Raw genomic sequence first — 20194 nt, 5'->3', positions numbered from 1 at the left:
ATGTGTGAATGGGTGAATGAGGATGTCATGTAAAGCGCTTTGAGTAGTTGAAATAACTAGAAAGGCGCTGTACAAATACAGATCATTTACCATTTACCATTCTCGGCCTGATGAGCTTGTTTATAGAACTTGTTGTGAAAACACTGGAAAACAGCCGGGACCTTGAATGTTTTGCTCTGTTTATATTTAGAATGGTAAATATTGCTAGTTTACACAGCACAGAGGAAGTTATGATGCTGTGTTTTGGTGCTAAGAGCTGAATGTCTGTTTTAGTCGTCTCTCGGCCTGATAAGCTTGTTTATGGAACTTGTTATGAAAACTCTGGAAAACAGCTGTGTTTTGGTGCTGAGAGCTGAATGTCTGTTTTAGTAGTCTCTCGGCCTGATAAGCTTGTTTATGGAACTTGTTATGAAAACACTGGAAAACAGCCGGGACCTTGAAAGTTTTGCTCTGTTTATACTTAGAATGGTAAATATTGCTAGTTTACACAGCACAGAGGAAGTTATGATGCTGTCACATACTGTCACATACGGTCACTTCCTGTCTTCCTGTTCCTGTTACGGTAAGCGTCATTTCCGGCTATCAGAGTTTCCGTGTACTGTGCTATCAACAGCGTCTCATTCCTTTTTCTCCACTGGATCTATTTTCACGCTTTACTGTCTTAACCACTGTAGGGATGCTTTTCTGTGGTTGTAGCAATGAAGAGAGGAGCCCAAGATTCATTCAAGAAGTTTATGTAGGTGTACGAGCTCGGAGTCCAACATCACAGGCATAGATGAGACTAAGGAATACAGAGTAAAGCTACCACATATATAGGATTCTACAAACTATATCTGGTTTCGGATACATGAGAGCATGTCCCAAGATGGACTTGATCTTTCCTTAGAACAACCAGTTGTCCAGACAAAGCGGAGTCGGAAGAGTAGTATGCTGACTTGAGAGTAACATATATACCATGTAAGACAGTACATTTAAATTTAAAACCTGCACACATATTTCTCACTTCTTGTGGTGATAATTTCGTTATTTCTGTAGCTTTATACTTAAGTCACTAGCTAGCTTATTAAAGCTAAAACCTCTACAATGGCTTCTCTCTCTCCCTCTCAGTCTCATGCTGTCTCCTGCTCAGTGTGCCATATGTTAAGTCACTCTTCTGCCTCCTTTAGTGAAACCTGTGGTACCTGTAATAAGTGTAGTTTATTTGCTGTACTGGAGGCGAGGCTTAGTGAGTTGGAGGCACAGTTCCGCACCATGGAGCATAAGTCAGCTGTAGCTAGCCAGCCCCCAGTAGCCGGTGCGGGCCGACCTAGCTTAGCTCCTACTCCCCCGGCGGTTCCCGCGCAGCTGGGAAACCAGGGCGGCTGGGTGACTGTCCGGAGGAAACATAGCCCAAAGGAGAAGCCCACGGTGCACCACCACCTTCAGGTTTCCAACCGATTCTCCCCACTCAGCGACACACCCGCTGACAAACAGACTCTGGTCATTGGAAGCTCCATAGTCAGGAACGTGAAGCTAGCGGCACCAGCGAACATAGTTAAGTGCATCCCGGGGGCCAGAGCGGGCGACATAGAGTCAAATTTAAAACTGCTGGCGAAGGCTAATCGTAAATTTGGTAAGATTGTAATTCACGTCGGTGTTAATGACACCCGATTACGCCAATCGGAGGTCACTAAAATTAATGTGGAGTCGGTGTGTAACTTTGCTAAAACAATGTCGGACTCCGTAGTTTTCTCTGGTCCCCTGCCCAACCTGACCAGTGATGACATGTACAGCCGCATGTCATCATTTAACCGCTGGCTGTTGAGGTGGTGCCCAGCTAACAATGTGGGCTTCATAGACAATTGGAAGTCTTTCTGGGGAAAACCTGGTCTCATTAGAAGAGACGGCATCCATCCCACTTTGGACGGAGCTGCGCTCTTATCTAGAAATATGGCGAAGTTTATTAGTCCTAAAACTTGACAATCCAGAGTCGAGACCAGGAAGCAGAGCTGCAGTCTTACACACTTCTCTGCTCCTCCATTAGTACAGTCACCCACCCAACATCCCATAGAGACTGTGTCTGTCCCCCGACCACTCAGACCTTTTAGATCTATTAAGTCCAACAGGAAAGGAGTTCAGCATAAACATTTAATCAGAGTTAATATCACTGGCACTATGAAACAGGACAGGAGAGTTAAATGTGGACTTTTAAACATCAGATCTCTGCCATCCAAAGCTGTTTTAGTTAATGATCTGATATCTGACAATGAAATTGATTTATTGTGTCTGACCTGGCTACGTCCTGAGGAGTATGTTAGCCTTAATGAGGCCACTCCTCCCAGTCATACAAATACTCACATTCCCAGAGATTCTAGACGTGGAGGTGGAGTTGCAGCAATCTTTAACTCTAGTTTAATAGTCCAACCTAGACCCAAACTTAATTATAACTCCTTTGAAAGCCTTGTTCTTAGTGTTTCACACCCAACCTGGAAAACTCTAAAACCAGTGTTGGTTGGTAGACTTAGTCCTTAGTGTGGACAAAGTGATTATATTAGGTGACTTTAATATTCATGTGGATAATGAAAATGATAGTCTCAGCACTGCTTTTGTCTCACTATTGGACTCAATTGGCTTCTCTCAGAGTGTAAATGAATTATTATTATTATTATGTAAATGAACAGTTGCCATTTGGTTTGAGCGTGATTACAGCCCAAGATTTGGAGGGTAAGTCTAGCTGCAAAATCTTATTTTGTATTGATTTAATGTGTTCCATTGAATATATAATTGTTTTATTCACTTCATATCGTTATGTTTTACTTTTTGTCAAGTATTTAGTAAAGATAATAAGCCTGAGCAACAACAGTATGCTAGCTAAATAACACGGGTGTACACTTGAACTTCGTTGCATTAATTTAGTAAACGTTTACATGTCGTTTTATTTTATTTTTGTCCTCTATTCAATCCGTCAGTGTGTTTTTGTGTTGGCGCTTATTAGTAGCGCAGCTACAAAGAGCCGGGTAGGTTAGCTGTAGTTTAGCCTGGAAACGAGACAGGCCGCGGGTCAGAGGCCGTCAGCTCTCTGTGTAACTTCATGCGGTATCATACGTTATTTTCGGCGCCAGACTGTGCAGTCATTATTTTAAATTACGTACACACTCTTGCTGGCATGTCTCAGTGCTTTCAGAAAGCGGTTATTTGCTGCTGCCGCCGCCTTTGTAAGTTCTAACCGAGCACGAGCACCTGACTCTGGTGCAGGGCCGGAGGAAAGCCGACCCTTGTGCTGTGCGGGAGCTGCAGCGGTGATAGCCGCTCACGGTAAGATGGCTGTTAAATGTTAAAGCTGGAAGTTATGGAGGCGACGGTAATTAACTGTTGCGGTATACATTATTTTTTAACTCTCCTGGGGGCTAGCGCAAAGCTAAGTTACCCCCCTCAGTTGTGCTAATTCAGTGTGTTAATCGGTTGCTCTGTGAGTAGATTGAGCTGCTGCAGCTAACGCTGTTGTCCCTCTCTGTTTTCGTTGTTCTTAAACAGAGAGCTATTCAACCTAAGCATGGCATACAGACCCCACTGTTTCCTGTTCAGTAATATTAATGGACTAATATTTTTTTCTTTACGTCCCCCCCATCCCAGACTTGTGCTGGTAGTGTCAGGCCAGGACTCAAGACTCACTGGACTACTTAAGGTGAGCTATATTTTTTTATTTTCAGCTGTCAGTAAGGTCTTGTATTAAATTAATAAAGAAATGTAATAGAATGTAATTCCAATTAATAACAGGGCTCTGCAATAGGCTGATGTGTTATATATACATATATATAAATGAAAGTATGGTATGGTCTGCAGTAAATTAAATATCAATGGACTCAAAAACTAAGCTGAATATCCGCAGTGACAGTTAAGGTGAAGTGCAGTGGAGTGCAGGTGATGTGGCATTTTATGTAATCTTGACATAAAAATCTAATCTTAGCCACAACAATTTACTAATCAGTGTCTGTTTAAACTTTTAAATGATTGATAAACTGAAAAACCTCTAACAGAAAGACAATTGTTTGAAAAGTTAATTTTTGCAAAGATTTTGTGGAAGTCTTCAACCCTTGCAGTGAGAGGATATTTAAAGAATCAGTTAATATGTCTAAAAATAGCTGTACTTAGAAATCATGCTTGTTTGTTATTATTCTTTCTGTTCATACTCAACTCAAAGACCACCCACTGAAAAAAGTTTTGTAGTTTGACAAAATACTGATTTGAATTTACTTCAGAGTGCAGAAATTCATTCTGTAGTCCAAATATGAGACATTTACATTAAAATTTGATGAGTTTGTTATGAAGCTTGAAAAACGTATACAATAAATTATTTGTTAAAATTTATTTGATGCCAGTCTCCTTCCTGACTTGAACCAGTACTAGAACTACTGTATACAGTGCCGTGAAAAAGTATTTGCCCCCTTCCTGATTTCTGTGTTTTTTGCATATTTATCACTCGCAAAGGTTTCAGTTCATCAAACCAATTTTAATATCACACAGAGACAACCCAAGGAAATACAAAATGCAGTTTCTAAATGATGATTTTATTTACCAAGGGGGGGAAAAAAATACAAACCTATCTGACCCTATGTGAAAAAGTAATTCCCCCCCTTGTTAAATCACAAAGTAAGTGTGACTAACCACAGTTTTGGGAAAGCTGAGTTCAATTTCACAGGTCACACCCAAACCTGATTGCCACCACCTTTGTTGAATCAAGAAATCACTTAAATAGAATCTGTTAGACAAAGTGAAGTAGGCTACAAAATCTCAAGAACAAACGCATCATGCCACAATCCAAAGGAATTCAAGAAGAAATGAGAAAAAAAGTGATTGAAATCTATCAGTTTGGAAAAGGTTACAAAGCCATTTCCAAGGCTCTGGGGCTCCAGCGAACCACTGTCAGAGCCATTATCCACAAATGGAGAAAACTGGGAACAGTGGCAAACCTTCCCAGGAGTGGTCGACCAACTAAGATTACTCCAAGAGTGCAACGACAGCTCATCCAGGAGGTCACAAAAGAACCTAGAAAAACATCGAAAGAACTGCAGGCCTTGCTGGCCTCAGTTAAGGTCAGTGTTCACGACTCCACTATAAGAAAGACACTGGCCAAAAATGGCATCCATGGGAGAGTTCCCAGGTGAAAACTACTGCTGTCACAAAAGAACACAAAGGCTCGTCTCACATTTGCCAAAAAGCATCTTGATGATCCTCCTTTTGGAGAAACATTCTGTGGACTGATGAAATTGAACTCTTTGGAAGGTGTGCAGCCCGTTACATCTGGCGTAAAAATGGCACAGCCTTTGATAAAAAGAACATGATGCCAACAGTAAAGCATGGTGGTGGCAGTGTGATGGTCTGGGGCTGCTTTGCTGCCTCAGGACCAGGACAACTTGCTGTGATTGACGGAAAAATGAATTCTGCTGTTTACCAGAAGATCCTGAAGGAGAACGTCCGGTCATCAGTTTGTGCCCTCAAACTCAAGCGCTCTTGGATCATGCAGCAGGACAACGATCAGAAACACACCAGCAAGGCTAAAAAAAAACAAAATTAAGGTTTTGGAGTGGCCAAGTCAAAGTCCGGATTTAAATCCAATTGAGATGCTGTGGTGTGACCTTAAACAGGCAGTTCATGCTAGAAAACCCTCCAATATGGCAGAGTTGAAACAATTCTGCAAAGAAGAGTGGGCCAAAATTCCTCCACAGCGCTGTGTAAGACTCATCACCAATTATTGCAAACGCTTGATTTCAGTTATTGCTGCCAAAGGTGGCACAACTCGCTATTAGGTTCAGGGGGCAATTACTTTTTCACATAGGGCCAGATAGGTTTGGATTTTTTTTTGTGCCTTAATGAATTGAATCATCATTTAGAAACTGCATTTTGTATTTCCTTGGGTTGTCTCTGTGTGATATTAAAATTGGTTTGTGATAAATATGCAAAAAACACAGAAATCGGGAAGGGGGCAAATACTTTTTCACGGCACTGTATATATTCTTCTTTTTTTACTTGTCCTCTGTTGCAGCTCAGAGAACTTTGTCTGATAAGTTTAAAACCAAGTCTAACTTTGGAAGATTCTCACTTAATACTTAATTACTTGCTCAGACTACTGAAGCCTCATTGTATTTTCATACTCGTAAAAAATTATTAGAGTTATAAACAAAACAAGGCTCTGTTGTCTCCGCATCATGTATGTTGAAATCACTTAACATATTACAAATATGCAGCTATTGTGGACAGAAGGAACAATTGCAAACAGCAATAACATTATCAATGAACATCTAGAGATGTTTTAAGGACCTTAAAACTGTGACTTTTTCATTCTTTAGCAATGGACTTTTGTGTAGAACTGCATCAGATCAACTCGTGTTTTTCCGGAAGTATTTACACTCACAAAGATTTTGGTATTAAAGTCCATCTCTTGCTGTTTCAGTGTTGCACTTCATGTGGAGATGCAAAGACTGCAAGACAACATTTAAAAGAAGATCTAAACTGCTCAAGCACTATAAACTGAATCATAGGCATTATGGATGGGGCTTTTCTTATCCCTGCACCTATTTAAGTTGTCCATGTAGATTCAAGACCTGGAATGCTTTACTGAGCCATTTATCAAGAAATCATCCTACCCAACGAACAGTTGCCAGAGACTTAAACACATTCATATGTCATACTTGTGGGCATAATCAACTCTCCACAGAAAGGGAATATTTTCAGTATATCTTTCAGCATCTTAAAAATAAGGAGACTGTCAAATGTGTGTTTAAGAACTGTGCATATAAAACAAACAATTATGAGAACTACAGAAGTCATAAATACAGAAAACATTCTGGCACAGTGAATGAATTTAAGCGTGGGATAGTTGAAACAAAAAACATACATTCTGCTGAAGAATCTTGTGCCCAAGTTGCTAGTGATAATCCAGATGAAGAAAGTACCATAGAGTGTAATGCAAATTTAGATTCTGACTCTGAAAACTTAGACAAGGACATTGAACTTAAACTTGCATCAGTTCTTCTAAAGTTAGAAAGTGTCTTTCTTGTGTCAAATGCAGCTTTAGATGAGCTCTTGCATGAGTTAAACTATTTGATTGGATCTCTGTCTCTTCCAGGTACTCAAAAGACAATTAGGCAAATATTACAAAACCACCAATGCCAAATTGACCCCTCAGTTGTTGAAAAACTAGCCAGTACCCTCTGCGAAACAAACCCTGTTAAAAAAGCAATTGGAGATAAAGGTTCACTTTCCAGTGCTTGGAGGCGAAAAGCATACTATAAGAGCCACTTTGATGTAGTGGAACCTGTAGAATATATACTTGATCAAAGGAATAATAAGTCATTCCAGTTTATTTCAACTTTACAGTCTTTGCAGCAAATTCTTGACTGTCAGACAATCTTAGATCAGGCTGGTAATTTAAATACTATTGATAAACAACTACAGACGACTTGTGTACACATATACAAATCTTTCTTTGATGGTGCCTTTTTCAGAGAAAATGGGCTCCTGTCTAAGCAGGAAAGCATTTCACTGATATCATACATTGATGAATTTGAAATATATAATCCTCTTGGTACATCTAAAAGGAAGTATTAAATGTGTGGTTTGTATTGGGTTTTGGGTAATTTACCACCTGGTTCTAACTCCACTTTGTCCTCCATTTATTTGGCTGCTTTAATCAAAAGTAATGACCTGAAGTACTATGGTTATGAGAAAGTGTTAGAACCTTTAATTAATGAGCTTGTAATTTTGGAACGGACTGGAATATTTGTTAAAAAGTTGGGCGGAACAGTAAAAGGAACAGTTCAATGTGTGGTTGCTGACAACCTTGGTGCACACAGTATCGCTGGATTTGTGGAAAATTTCACAGGGTCGTATGTTTGTAGGTTTTGCACTGCAGAAAGATCAGAATTTCAAACTACGGAAGTTAGAAGTGGTGCTTTTACTTTGAGAACCAAAAACATTCATGCAGATCACTTACGTTTTCTTGAGGAAAATGAATTGTCCAGTTATTATGGTGTGAAATCAAATTGTGTTTTATCACAGAACCTGTCATATTTTGACGTTACCACAGGGTTTCCACCAGATATTGTGCACAATCTTTTTGAAGGAATTGTTCCTTTTGAACTTGCTTTATGCCTCAGTGTATTCATAAAAAAAAAAAAGTATTTCACATTATCTACATTGAATGAAGCAATATCATCATTCAACTTTAAGTGGACTGACAAAACTAACCAACCTCATCCGGTAGCTGTTTCGGGGGAAATGCACATGAAAACTGGAGTCTAATCAGATTTTTGTCTTTGTTGATTGGGCAAAGGGTTCCCTGTGAGGAGCCAGCTTGGCAAATCTTAACAGACCTGAAAGACATTGTTGATCTGGTTGTCAGTCCTGTTCATACTGAGGAATCTATTGCATATCTTGACTTTAAGATTTCAGAGCACAGAATTAGATTTCAAGAGGTTTTTCCTGACTGTGACCTTAAACCCAAACACCATTTCTTGGAGCATTATCCACACTTGATCCGTAAATTCGGTCCACTTGTAGCCTTATGGTCAATGCGCTTTGAAGCAAAACATAGTTTTTTTTTTAAAGTTTCAAGGAATATCAGGTGCTTCAAAAATGTGCTCTTTTCACTTTCAGAGAGACATCAGTTTCAGATGGCACTTAATTTACATTCATGTAGAATTCCCAAGCCTCCGTTGGAAGTGGCAAATCTTTCCATTGTTAAGATTGATGTTCTTGACAAGGAAATTGCAAGTGCTCTAAGTCAGAAGTCCTCAAACGTGGATACAGTGTGCCTAGCTAAAAGTGTGACATATAATGGACTAAACTAAAGAGTTCAGTGAAGTTATCCAAATTGTGATACTGCAAGACAAATTGATCTTCATAGTCCAGAAGCTCAGTGGGTGGTCCATCGAACATTACAGATCTTATGATCTCAAAACATCACCAGGCAAGGAAGTGGAACTTATTGAGCCACAAGAACTACATGATGCATACCCACTGGCAGACTACAAAATTGGAGTAATGTGTCTTGTCACATTGAAAAGATATATCCATGTTTAAAGGGTGAAATGATAACTTATTTTATTACACAACAAACAAAGACACACTCTCAGATTGCACAATATTTGCCTCTTTGCCATGAGATTATTTTGAGGAACATGATTGCAGCCTTACACAATTGTGGATGTCACTAGATTATCCAAGTAGAAATTAACTTCAAAAAGCCCAACAGTGCCACTTTCAGCACTGCTTTTTGAGACAGTTAATGGTATCACAAAAGGGGAATTGCCTTACATGTTGTACCTGTAATATCTTGGGTAAAAATGTTTTTTTTAAAAAGTGTGTCTTGTCAATCAACCACAAATGATTGTTACTAACAGTACTTGTGTTCTCTTCACAGATTGCTATGGCTGGTTTAAAGCCTGCAAAACTGAAGGTGATTTTGGGGGAGAGCAACATTGAAAAACTGACTCTACCAAATGGCATACCAGAGTCAGTACATGAACTTCTCAGCAAGGTAAAGGATACCTTTGGATTAGAGGACAACATAAGACTGCATTACATGGATCCAGATTTTGGCAATGACTTCTTCAACCTCAATTCAACTACTGACCTTCAAGATTTGGGAACAATCAAGGTCATCCATCCAGAAACAGTTCCATCTTTGATGAGCACCGCAGAGACAGCATCATCACGTTCTTATTCACTTGACTCAGATGACTGTGGTTCATTGGTGTTAAAATCACAAGTCTTTTCCCCACCTATTCACCTACCTGTCACTGAAAAGGCCACACCTCCCAAGACGATATAGGCCAGCCCTTCAGGCCTCCGACTCCCTCTTTTCCCTCCACACCAGAACAAAGGAATGGATATTCCTGAGTTCATTGCGAGTACCTTAGTTTAACTGACCTAAGATGGATGCATTAATGATGTAAGTTTAACTAGAGACTTCATTTGTATTATAACTGTCTTTGTTTAATATTGCAAGAGTTGTGATATTTTCTTATTTATTTGTAGACAAAATCGTCCAGTCAACCAGTTGTTTTGAGAAAGTGGAAATTAGATACTTGGAACATCATGAAGGATCCTGTGTTTAAATGTGCACCCACGTCAGATGTTCAGTGAGCCTGCGCCACAGAGCCACAGTGTTTTCAATTGGCATCGAATGACACACTACTCCTTTCATACCCTGAGTCTGTGTCATCTTGAACACACCAGTGGCCAGAGGACTTTCCAATTCCCAGATTTTCATATGACACGGAGCTCCAGCTACACTGAAAAAAATGATTCTGACCCTTTTTAAATGTAACATGTTTTAATCAAGTTTGTTTCATAGATTTTAATGTGTTATGTAGTTTTTCTTAAATCATTTAACTAATTCCAACATATTTTTGGAAATTAAAACAAGTCAATTTTACTTGAGTAAATGTAGCATGAAAAAAATATGTACATTTTAATTTCCACTTGGTGCTCCCGTGTGCGCATGCCCATACACATGCGCCATTTGCAGAAGCGTTATTTTGAAATCTTGAGCAACTGCCATGTGCTCGGAGTAAAAGATTCTACCAAGACGGTCTGATTTTGGTAAGTAAACTTTTAATAATCATTTATGTGTTTCTACTTTTGCTTTAGTCATGGTGTATTTCCACTTAAAACATAGTTTTGTTAAAGGAAGATATTGTTACAGCTATAAACTACATACAGTCAACGATTCTGAGTAACTTTAACTAGCCAAGTTTGAGTGGTTGCTAATACCTTAAAAGTAATCATTATAGTCTTTTTGGAGTTCTTTTTAATTCGTGGAGACCAGAAACAAAGTCTGCCATGTTTAATTAATAATTTATTGTCTTGCAGCTTTACATTTTCTTCTGCCGGGGCCTGCACATTTGCCATCCTGACTTGTCGTAAGTATGTGTCTGTGATTTTACAGTGTCCACAATTTAGCACAAAACTAATTATGTAAAACGATACTGGTAAGGTTTGTCGGGGTTATCACGGTAAGGGGTTAATGTTTCTACTATTAATGTGAAACCTCTTTGCTAAATGGAGCATTTTGCATTGTAAACTGCATGAACTGAAAATAACTCAGTGATGTATTTCATGCAAAAAATATGTCGACGGTTTTCTACTGCCTTAGAATCATGTTTTCTATGACAAGACGGTTGTGTGTTGAGAAATTCGCATTCGAATTGAGATAATACAAGTAAGAGCGTTGTATTATAGGTTGCTTGTTGCCTTAAGGTCGCTAGGCTAGCAAGTGTTTTCAGCTTCGTTTAGCATGAGTTTTTAACATTAATCAGCCATTACATTTATTAGTAAACCGGCTTTAATCTGCGGGAGTTTCTGAAGGCATATATAACGTGCTTTGCTGCTACGGAGTAATTAGTGTCACACGATGTCTTCATGCAGAGGAAAACAAGGGCTGCTTCAGGTGATAGAGATGGTTTGTTTTTCAAGGACAACAGTGTTTTATCAGGCGGTGAGTTGCGAGTGCTACTGAATTTGTATGTTGATGATTTTGAGATATGTAATCCACTTGGCACATCACGTAAAAAACATAAGATTTGTGCTGTTTATTGGACTCTCACCAATTTGCCACCTGGTTGCCATTCTTCATTGTCTTCCATTAATTTGGCTTTGCTCTGCATGTCTGAAGATGTGAAGAGTTATGGATATGAAAAGATCCTAGAGCCCTTGTTGAAGGATCTTGTGACGTTGGAAAGTCAAGGTATTTTTATTGCTCACCTGGGGGATTTTGTTATGGGTACAATACAGTGTGTCATAGCTGACAATTTGGGAGCACACGGGATTGCTGGCTTTATTGAGAGTTTTGTAGGTGAGTACATTTGCCGGTTTTGTGAGGCACAAAAGTCTGAAATTCAGGAGACGGAGGTGAGTTCAGATGCGTTTACTCTCAGAAGCAAAGAGACACATGAAATGCATGTAAGTTTAGCACAGGCTAAACCATGTTACGGTGTTAAAAGGCTGTGTGTGTTCTCTGCACATCTTTCTCATTTCAATGTTTGCACTGGCTACCCTCCTGACGTTGCACATGATATCTTTGAGGGCATATTACCAGTTGAGTTGGCATACTGTCTAAATCTGCTCATTTCAAATAAGTATTTCACACTTGACGAACTCAATGAGTTCATTTTGAAATTTCCATACAAATGGGTAGATAAGAGTAACAGGCCCCACGCTATTCCCAGGACATTCATGCTGAAAAAAAGTATTGGAGGAAATGCTCATGAAAATTGGAGTCTCTTACGATTCCTTCCATTTCTGGTTGGGAAGTTGGTACCCCCAGATGAGCCAGGTTGTTCGACACACACGCTGCTTTAAAAACATACTCCTGTCCCTGGCAGTGAAACATCAGTTCATGATGGCATATCACTTGGAGTCTAGCGCAGCCGAAAAGGCTAGCTTGACTGTCTTAGCTGTGTCCACTGTCTCTGTTGACATTTTGCATCAGGATGTACAGAAGGCTCTGAAGCTTAAATACCCTGATATTACCCACATTCAACTCACAAAGAATGCATCTGTTAATGGAGTCAACTACAGGCATGCCATGGTTGTTGTTCATGGCACATCTGGTGGCTTGCCAGAATTTGCAGAAGTTGTCCAGATGGTTGTTGTGGAAAATAGCTTGAGCTTTATTGTTAAAGAGCTAAGTGCTTGGTATAGAGAGCATTTGAGAGTGTTTGAGTTGTGTCCTACATTTAAAGTATCCGTCATTCAACATGATGCCTTGGTAGACCAGTACCCCTTGGCATATTATTGGATTGGAGGCCGACGAATGGTGACACTTAAAAGATTCATAAACGCACAAGGTTAGATAATAATTCATGTTGTTTTTGTTGCATGAGTTCATATACTAATACACAAGGTAACAAGAGGGATGCCTAAAATTTCTGCCTTGAGGACCAATTTTGTTTAGTATAGATAGAAAAATTTTTAAGAATTGTCTTAACAGAAATTAACCAGTCTTACATTTATCTCATCACCCTCATGTTGCCATTTCTCTTGTAAGTGTGTATGCATTTATTTGTGACTAACATAACGTACATTCAAAACTGTTCAAAAGGAAGAACTGCAACACAAAGCACCAAAAAGCAAAACATAGTTTCGGGGTTTTTGGTCACTTTACACAGAAAGTAATTGTAAAATAAATTGCATTTTAACTGTACAACTGTGTTGCAGTATGTTCCTACTCTGCCTTACTCTCCAATAAAAAGCTATACTTAAGTGTCAGTAATACCAAGTACTAATTTAATAACATGTTTTTATTCTCTTTTGATAATTAGATTGAGGAATGGCAGAGCATCTGAAGCTGAGAGTCATCTTGGAGGAGGATGACTTTAGAAGACTGGACCTTCATTCAGGAATGCCAGAAACTTTGACAGAGTTATGCAATACAATTCGCCAAACATTTGGAATTGAAAGAGACTTTAGTATTCTGTTTATGGATTTCAATAATGAGTTCATGAATGTTGCATCATTACAAGACATTCAAGACAGAAGTACAATCAAGCTGGTGTACATACAGAATACCCCATGCACTCCTGGGCCATCTGAAAGCTCACCAGGCATTCACAGTACTCTGTGTGTCGTCATTGTCCTCGTCCAACTCTGACAGTACCATCATTCTGCAACATTCAGACAGTGAGCTGAGAGCATGTGCATGGCCAAGTGCATTTCCCATACCATGCTTTCCATACAACGTGGAGGTGCAGCTTCAGCGTGGAAATGAGACCTTCAGAGAAACTGGCAATACTCCAGGACTGAAGTCTGACATCTTAGAGAAGCTAGCTGAGGAAATTTTCCAATATACAGCATATCCCCAAAACTACCAAATAGATGAGGTAGCAGCGGCACTGATCAAAAAATGTCCCTGTTTGCAAGAGCCATCTGCCACTGGTTACTATGGCTGGATGATAAGCCTGAAATATAAAATGGCTAACTACAGGACGAAGATGCGAAACATTGGCTGTCCTGAAGTGACTGTAAATGCTTTAAAAAACAAACCAAGAGATGAATGCCATCCAGCAAAAAATGTAAAAAAAACAAAAAAGGCTGAGGTCAACTATTGTCCTTCACACCCTGCTGGCGAAACAGATGAAAGTCTCGAAAATGTGAGAGTTGAACTACTGAATGATGTCAGACAAAGAAACCATGCATCAACCATCAGGGAAAAGATGGCAAAAACATTCTCCTTCCGAAGAAAAGAGGTGGTGCAGGGAAATTCCACTGCTGGAGAGTTTAAAGCCAGATGGCCCGCGCTTTTCCACATTGATGAGGTAAAACATGCTTGCTTTTTCCTATAGTATGCGTCTTCTCATTATGCAGTTTCAGTGTGTGTTCAAATTTAAAGACTGACACAAACGGTGACTGAAAAACACAGTGTTGAGAAAACAGTGCTTGGTGATGCAATGCAGGTGCTTGCATTATTTAATTTTGGCCACCTGGGGGCAGAAATAGCCCATTTTATATCAATTAATGTGTTTAATATTCAGTCTTTTAGCTTTGGTTTGGTCTCTACCCACTTCTGAGGAAAAAATATCTAGCTCTTTATCCTCTAGATGTTTCGCTTTCTCCACCAACTGTACTGCAACTATGCCTGTCGCTGTTTGCACCTTGTCTCTACTCCTTTTTAAAGAAAAAAAAAATAGAAATGCAGCGTTGGGTTTCTTTTACCGCATTAACAGCTTACAGTTGACTAAAACTGGGGCGGCTGTGGCTCAGTGGTAGAGTGGGCCGTCCCTCAATCAGAAGGTCAGGGGTTTGATCCCCAGCTCCTATGGGTCAACATGTCGAAATGTCCTTGGGCAAGACACTGAACCCCAACTTGCTCCTGAAGCATGGCTTCAGTGTGTGAATGAGTATGAAAGAATAGTCTCCTCCTAATTACATTCCTCCTGTATGAATGATATGTGAATGGGTGAATGAGGATGTCATGTAAAGCGCTTTGAGTAGTTGAAATAACTAGAAAGGTGCTGTACAAATGCGGCCTGAAAAGCTTGTTTATGGAACTTGTTATGAAAACACTGGAAAACAGCCAGGACCTTGAAAATTTTGCTCTGTTTATACTTAGAATGGTAAATATTGCTAGTTTACACAGCACAGAGGAAGTTATGATGCTGTGTTTTGGTGCTGAGAGCTGAATGTCTCTGAATAAGCTTGTTAAACTATTCTGAGTGTTTCCTGTACAGAAAGTCAGGGCTGCCAGCACCTGGAAACACATTTCACCTCCTGTGTCCAAAATAAGCTTAGAATGGCGAAAGAACACCAAAATGAACATATGATGAATATCAATCAATCAATCTTTATTTATATAGCGCCAATTCACAACAGCTTTATCTCAAGACGCTTTACATAAAGAGCAGGTCTAGACCAAACACTTTAATTAGAGAGAGACCCAACGATTCATGAATTCAAAATTAAGGATCAAGAATTCCCACATGAGCAAGCATCAGATGTTATATTGAGCAACAGTGGCAAGGAAAAACTCCCCTTTAACGGGAAGAAACCTCTAACAGACCCAGGCTCAATGTGGGCGGCTTCTGTAGGGGTCCGCGTTGGATGGAGGTTGGACAGAGAGAGAGAGAGAGAGAGACAGACAGAGAGAGAGACAGACAACACAAACAGCAGCCAACGTACTAACATTGACTATAGTACTAGCAATAGGAATGTGACTAAAAGATTAGCAGTATGATATTATTGAAAAACAAGACTCATGAAGACTTCATGATTCATGAACCAGAGAACCACATCAGCAGGACCAGGACCAGGACCACGATCCACAGGAACCTGAGAGATGAGAAAGCAAACCAACTATCTTCAAAAACTTGACCCAACTAATGTAATTCATCATCGTTCACTATTCTGAGTGTTTCCTGTACAGAGGTTCAGGCCTGCCAGCACCTGGAAACACAATTCATCACCTGAGTCCAAAATAAGCTATAGCTATTATGAGTTTGTCCTGTATAGAAATTCTCATCTACCATTACCTGGAAACACAATTCATGTGTCCAAAGTAAGCTTAGAATGGCGAGAGAACGCTAAAATGAACACAGACAAATTATCTGGAGAAACTTCATCCAACTAATGTAATTCATCTTTAACTATTCTGAGTGTTTCCTGTATAGAAATTCTCATCTACCATTACCTGGAAACACAATGCACGTGTCCAAAATAAGCTTAGAATGGCGAGAGAACGCTAAAATGAACACAGACAAATTATCTGGAGAAACTTCATCCAACTAATGTAATTCATCATCTTTAACTATTCTGAGTGTTTAATGTACAGAAATTCAGGTGTGTAAGCCCCTGGAAAGACAATTCAGCTCCTGTGTCCAAAATAAGCTTAGAATGGCAAGAGAACGCCAAAATAAACACATGTTGAAAACAGAAAAATTAGGATAGGATAGGATAGCACTTTATTAATCCCTTGGGAGGGTTCCCTCAGGAAATTGAAGTTCCAGCAGCAGCACAGCACCAACAGTACAATAAAGAGGAAAAAATAAATAAATACAAAATATATATAAATATATATATATATGTAAATAAAATACAATAACATCCAATAATAATTAATATCTAATATATACACAAGGGTAGTGTTTTGACCAAGATAAAATGTACAAAAAATTCACACAAAAATTATTGCACCTGTCTAGCACCTCCCCTCACCCCTCCCCCTCCCACTGAGGGCAAAATTGTACAGATTAATGGCTCGGGGGACAAAGGAGTCTTTCAGTCTATTTGTTTTGCATCTGGGGAGGAGCAGTCTGTTACTGATAAGGCTTCTCTGTGCGCTGATGACAGTGTGCAGAGGGTGACTGACATCATCCATGATGGTCAGTAGTTTGTCCAACGATCTCCTCTCTGCAACTGTCACCAGAGAGTCCAGCTTCATGCCGACCACAGAGCCAGCTCACCTAATCAGTTTATCCAGCCTGTTGGTGTCCTTCTTTGGTGCCCTGCCACCCCAGCACACCACAGCATAAAAGAGAACACTGGCAACCACAGTCTGGTAGAACATCCACAGGAGTTCCCTGCAGATGTTAAATGATCTCAGCCTCCTCAGAAAGAACAGCTTACCCTGGCCCCTCTTGTACAGGTGGTCTGTGTTGCATGACCAGTCCAGCTTGTTGTCCAGCCACGCCCTGAGGTACTTATAGTTGCCTACAATGTCGACCTCCTTGATTGACACTGGACGTGGACGTGGTCTGGACTTCCCAAAGTCTATGACTAGCTCTTTAGTCTTTGAGGTGTTGAGCTGTAGGTGTTTTTTGTCACTCCAGGCAACAAAGTCTTTTACCAGACTCCTGTACTCATCCTCTCTTTCATCCCTAATACACCCGATGATGGCTGTGTCATCTGCAAACTTCTGGATATGACACAGTTCTGAGCTGTAGCAGAAGTCTGAGGTGTATAAGGTGAAGAGAAGGGGGGCCAGCACCATCCCCTGAGGTGCTCCCGAGCTGCTGACCACAGTGTCAGATGTGATGTCCTTCATCCTGACATACTGTGGCCTATCAGTAAGGTAGTCCAAGATCCAGGACACCAGGCAGGGGTCCACGTGCATACCCAACAGTTTGTCCTGCAGCATAAGGGGCTGGATGGTATTGAATGCACTAAAGAAGTCCAGGAAAAGGATCCTCACTGAGCCACTTTCCTGGGGCGAAGCTTCCTCAGTTCTCCCCTGATCTGGTCTGAAGTTATACAGGGAAGAGGCTGTGGGGAGGGGAGAGGGGAGAGGAGGATGTGATGACGGAGATGACAGCATTGTTGTTGGGGGAGGGGTGCATTGGGGGAGGGAGGGCTCAGTGAGGGTGGGGGGATGGTCAAAACGGTTGAAAAAGTTGTTGCGTTTGTTTGCCTCCTCCACTGTCCCCCTTACTGTTGTTACAGACTTTGTCTTGAGGCCTGTGATAGTATTGACACCATCCCAGACATCCCTCATGCGACTCTCACTCAGCATCTGTTCCACCTTCCTTCCGTCCTGAAAGCCACCTTCTTCCTGTTAAGAACAGCTTTGACCTCTTGAGGCACCCAGGGTTTATTATTCGGGTAGCAGTGTACAGTATTAACAGGGGAGGGTCCACGTCTGTATGCATCCTTCACATTGGTGTACAGTAGATCAATTGTCCTGTTATTCCTCGTGGGACACTCCACAACCTGATGGAAGGTAGTCAAGGTGGAGTCCAGGGCAGCATGATTATAATGCCCAGAGATGATAATGAACGCCTCAGGGTGTTGTGTCTGCAGCCTTGCTGTCACTGTATGGATCTTCTCACAGGCTATGGTGGCATCGGCGCTCGGAGGGATGTAAACACAGAGTGCAATCACGTGACTGAACTCCCTCAGTAGATAGTATGGCCGCAGACTAACGGCTAACAGTTCCAAATCTTTACAACACAAGACCTTTTTTTTCACAGTGACATGTCCCGGGCTACACCAGCGGTTGTTAATATATATGATTATCCCCCCACCTCTGCGTTTCCCGCAAGTGTTAGCGTCTCTGTCAGCTCTCACTGCAGTAAAGCCCAGCAGGTCCACATTAGCATCTGGTATCAGTTGAGTTAGCCACATCTCTGTGAAGATGTACAAGCTGCTCTCTCTGTAAATTCGCTGATTGTTGAATGCAGACAGCTCCTCGATCTTGTTTGGTAGCAAGTTAATATTTCCTATTATGATGGTGGGGATCGATGGTTTGAAACGCCTCCGTTTGTCTGCCAGCTTAGCCTTTAGCTTAGCACCAGCCTTGCAGCCTCTGTAACTTCTCCTCAGTTCTGCCGGTATATTGTGTCGTGCTCCGGCTTTTGCCATTGTCTCTAAGGCCAGTAATTCCTCTCTTGAGTAAACAAGGTGACAGACTCCTGGTGGCATATTAAAGTCAAAAAATAAACATTAGATAGAAGAAAAGGGGAAAAAACAAACAAACACTCAGCAACTGGAGAGGCTGCCATTTCTACAGCGCCATGGCAACAGCTGGAGAAATTAGCTGGAGAAACTTCATCCAACTAATGTAATTCATCATCTTTAACTATTCTGAGTGTTTTCTGGGCAAAAATGTAAGTCTATCAGTCCCTGGAAACACAATTCACCTCCTGTGTCCAAAATAAGCTTAAATCAGAATCTGAATCAGAATTACTTTAATAATCCCCAGGGGGAAATTGCTTTTTGTTACACACAGCTTCAAAAGAATAAGAATAAGAATAAACTTCAAACACAAAGTAAAATATAAATATATAAAAGTATGAATAAAAAAAAAGATGTATTAAAAATTATTATTACAAATTATTACACAGAGGTAAATTACTGCACCAGGTGAGTCCAGAGTTTTATAATAATAATAACAATAATACCACTACTAATACTAATAATAATACTACTAATAAAAATATACAACATGCACACTCAAAAAAATGAACTAGGGCATGTGTTTGTTCAATAAACTAGAACTATGTTCACCTTAAATGAATTAAGAGTGTTTATGTTCATTAAATGGTTCATTCATGTCAGCTTAGTGCGCAAACCAATCTGCACTGAGCCAGAGACAAGTGGTGATCGCAAAAACACGGTGTGGAGTGGCACTCTTAAAACGCTCATTTTCACTCCCCACAAAAGAGCATCAGAACCACAAAACGAGTCAGATGAAAATGGCAACAACGTTTGCAACATTAGCGACTGTGTAGCTCCGGTATCACGCAAAATTGTGATTGGCACCTGATCCTCCTCCTTCCCTGTCAGAGAGACAAAACCTTTACAAATAAAAGGTCGGTAACTCTCATCAACCTCACCACCTGCATTTTCAGTGCTAACTAGAGGCTGAGTAGGAGCAGGCCGCACAAATCCCACACTTTTCGGCTTCTTGCCATTGTGACTATGCTCTTTACGCCGGAGAGCAGGACAATTAGCAATCATATGACCAATCTCGTGGCAGTAAAAGCATTCACGGCTGTCTGAAACAGCGGCAGAGCGCTGAGGACTTTTTGGTGAAGATTTAACATTTTTACCGGCGCCGACAGCCAGAGTGTGCGCGCGCTGTGCCGGTGTAAACGCAACGCGGTGCGTCAAAGCAAATTCATCCGCGCACACAGCAGCTTTGGAACATAAATCCACCTTTTGCTCATTCAAATAAACAACAATTTTCTCTGGAAGACACGTCTTAAATTCTTCCAGCAAAAGT

At 40.5% G+C, this 20194-nt stretch overlaps 1 protein-coding gene across 1 annotated transcript; it reads left to right on the top strand.

The window, feature by feature from the left end:
• Positions 1 to 1083: 1083 nt before the first annotated feature.
• On the top strand, positions 1084 to 2030 carry LOC139222278 (uncharacterized). The gene has a single exon (XM_070854247.1). The coding sequence runs from the start codon at positions 1084 to 1086 to the stop codon at positions 1957 to 1959; it is 876 nt and encodes a 291-aa protein (XP_070710348.1). The 3' UTR covers positions 1960 to 2030.
• Positions 2031 to 20194: the final 18164 nt, after the last annotated feature.

The sequence above is a fragment of the Pempheris klunzingeri genome, chromosome 22 (genome assembly GCF_042242105.1).
Source record: "Pempheris klunzingeri isolate RE-2024b chromosome 22, fPemKlu1.hap1, whole genome shotgun sequence".
Taxonomy (NCBI): Eukaryota; Metazoa; Chordata; class Actinopteri; order Acropomatiformes; family Pempheridae; genus Pempheris; species Pempheris klunzingeri.
Note: the sequence above shows the minus strand (reverse complement) of the source record. Positions and strands in the feature narration are given on the sequence as shown.

Bases quoted from the DNA above. Each gene is read 5' to 3' on its own strand.
- LOC139222278 (XM_070854247.1), top strand. From the start codon at position 1,084: ATGGCTTCTCTCTCTCCCTCTCAGTCTCATGCTGTCTCCTGCTCAGTG.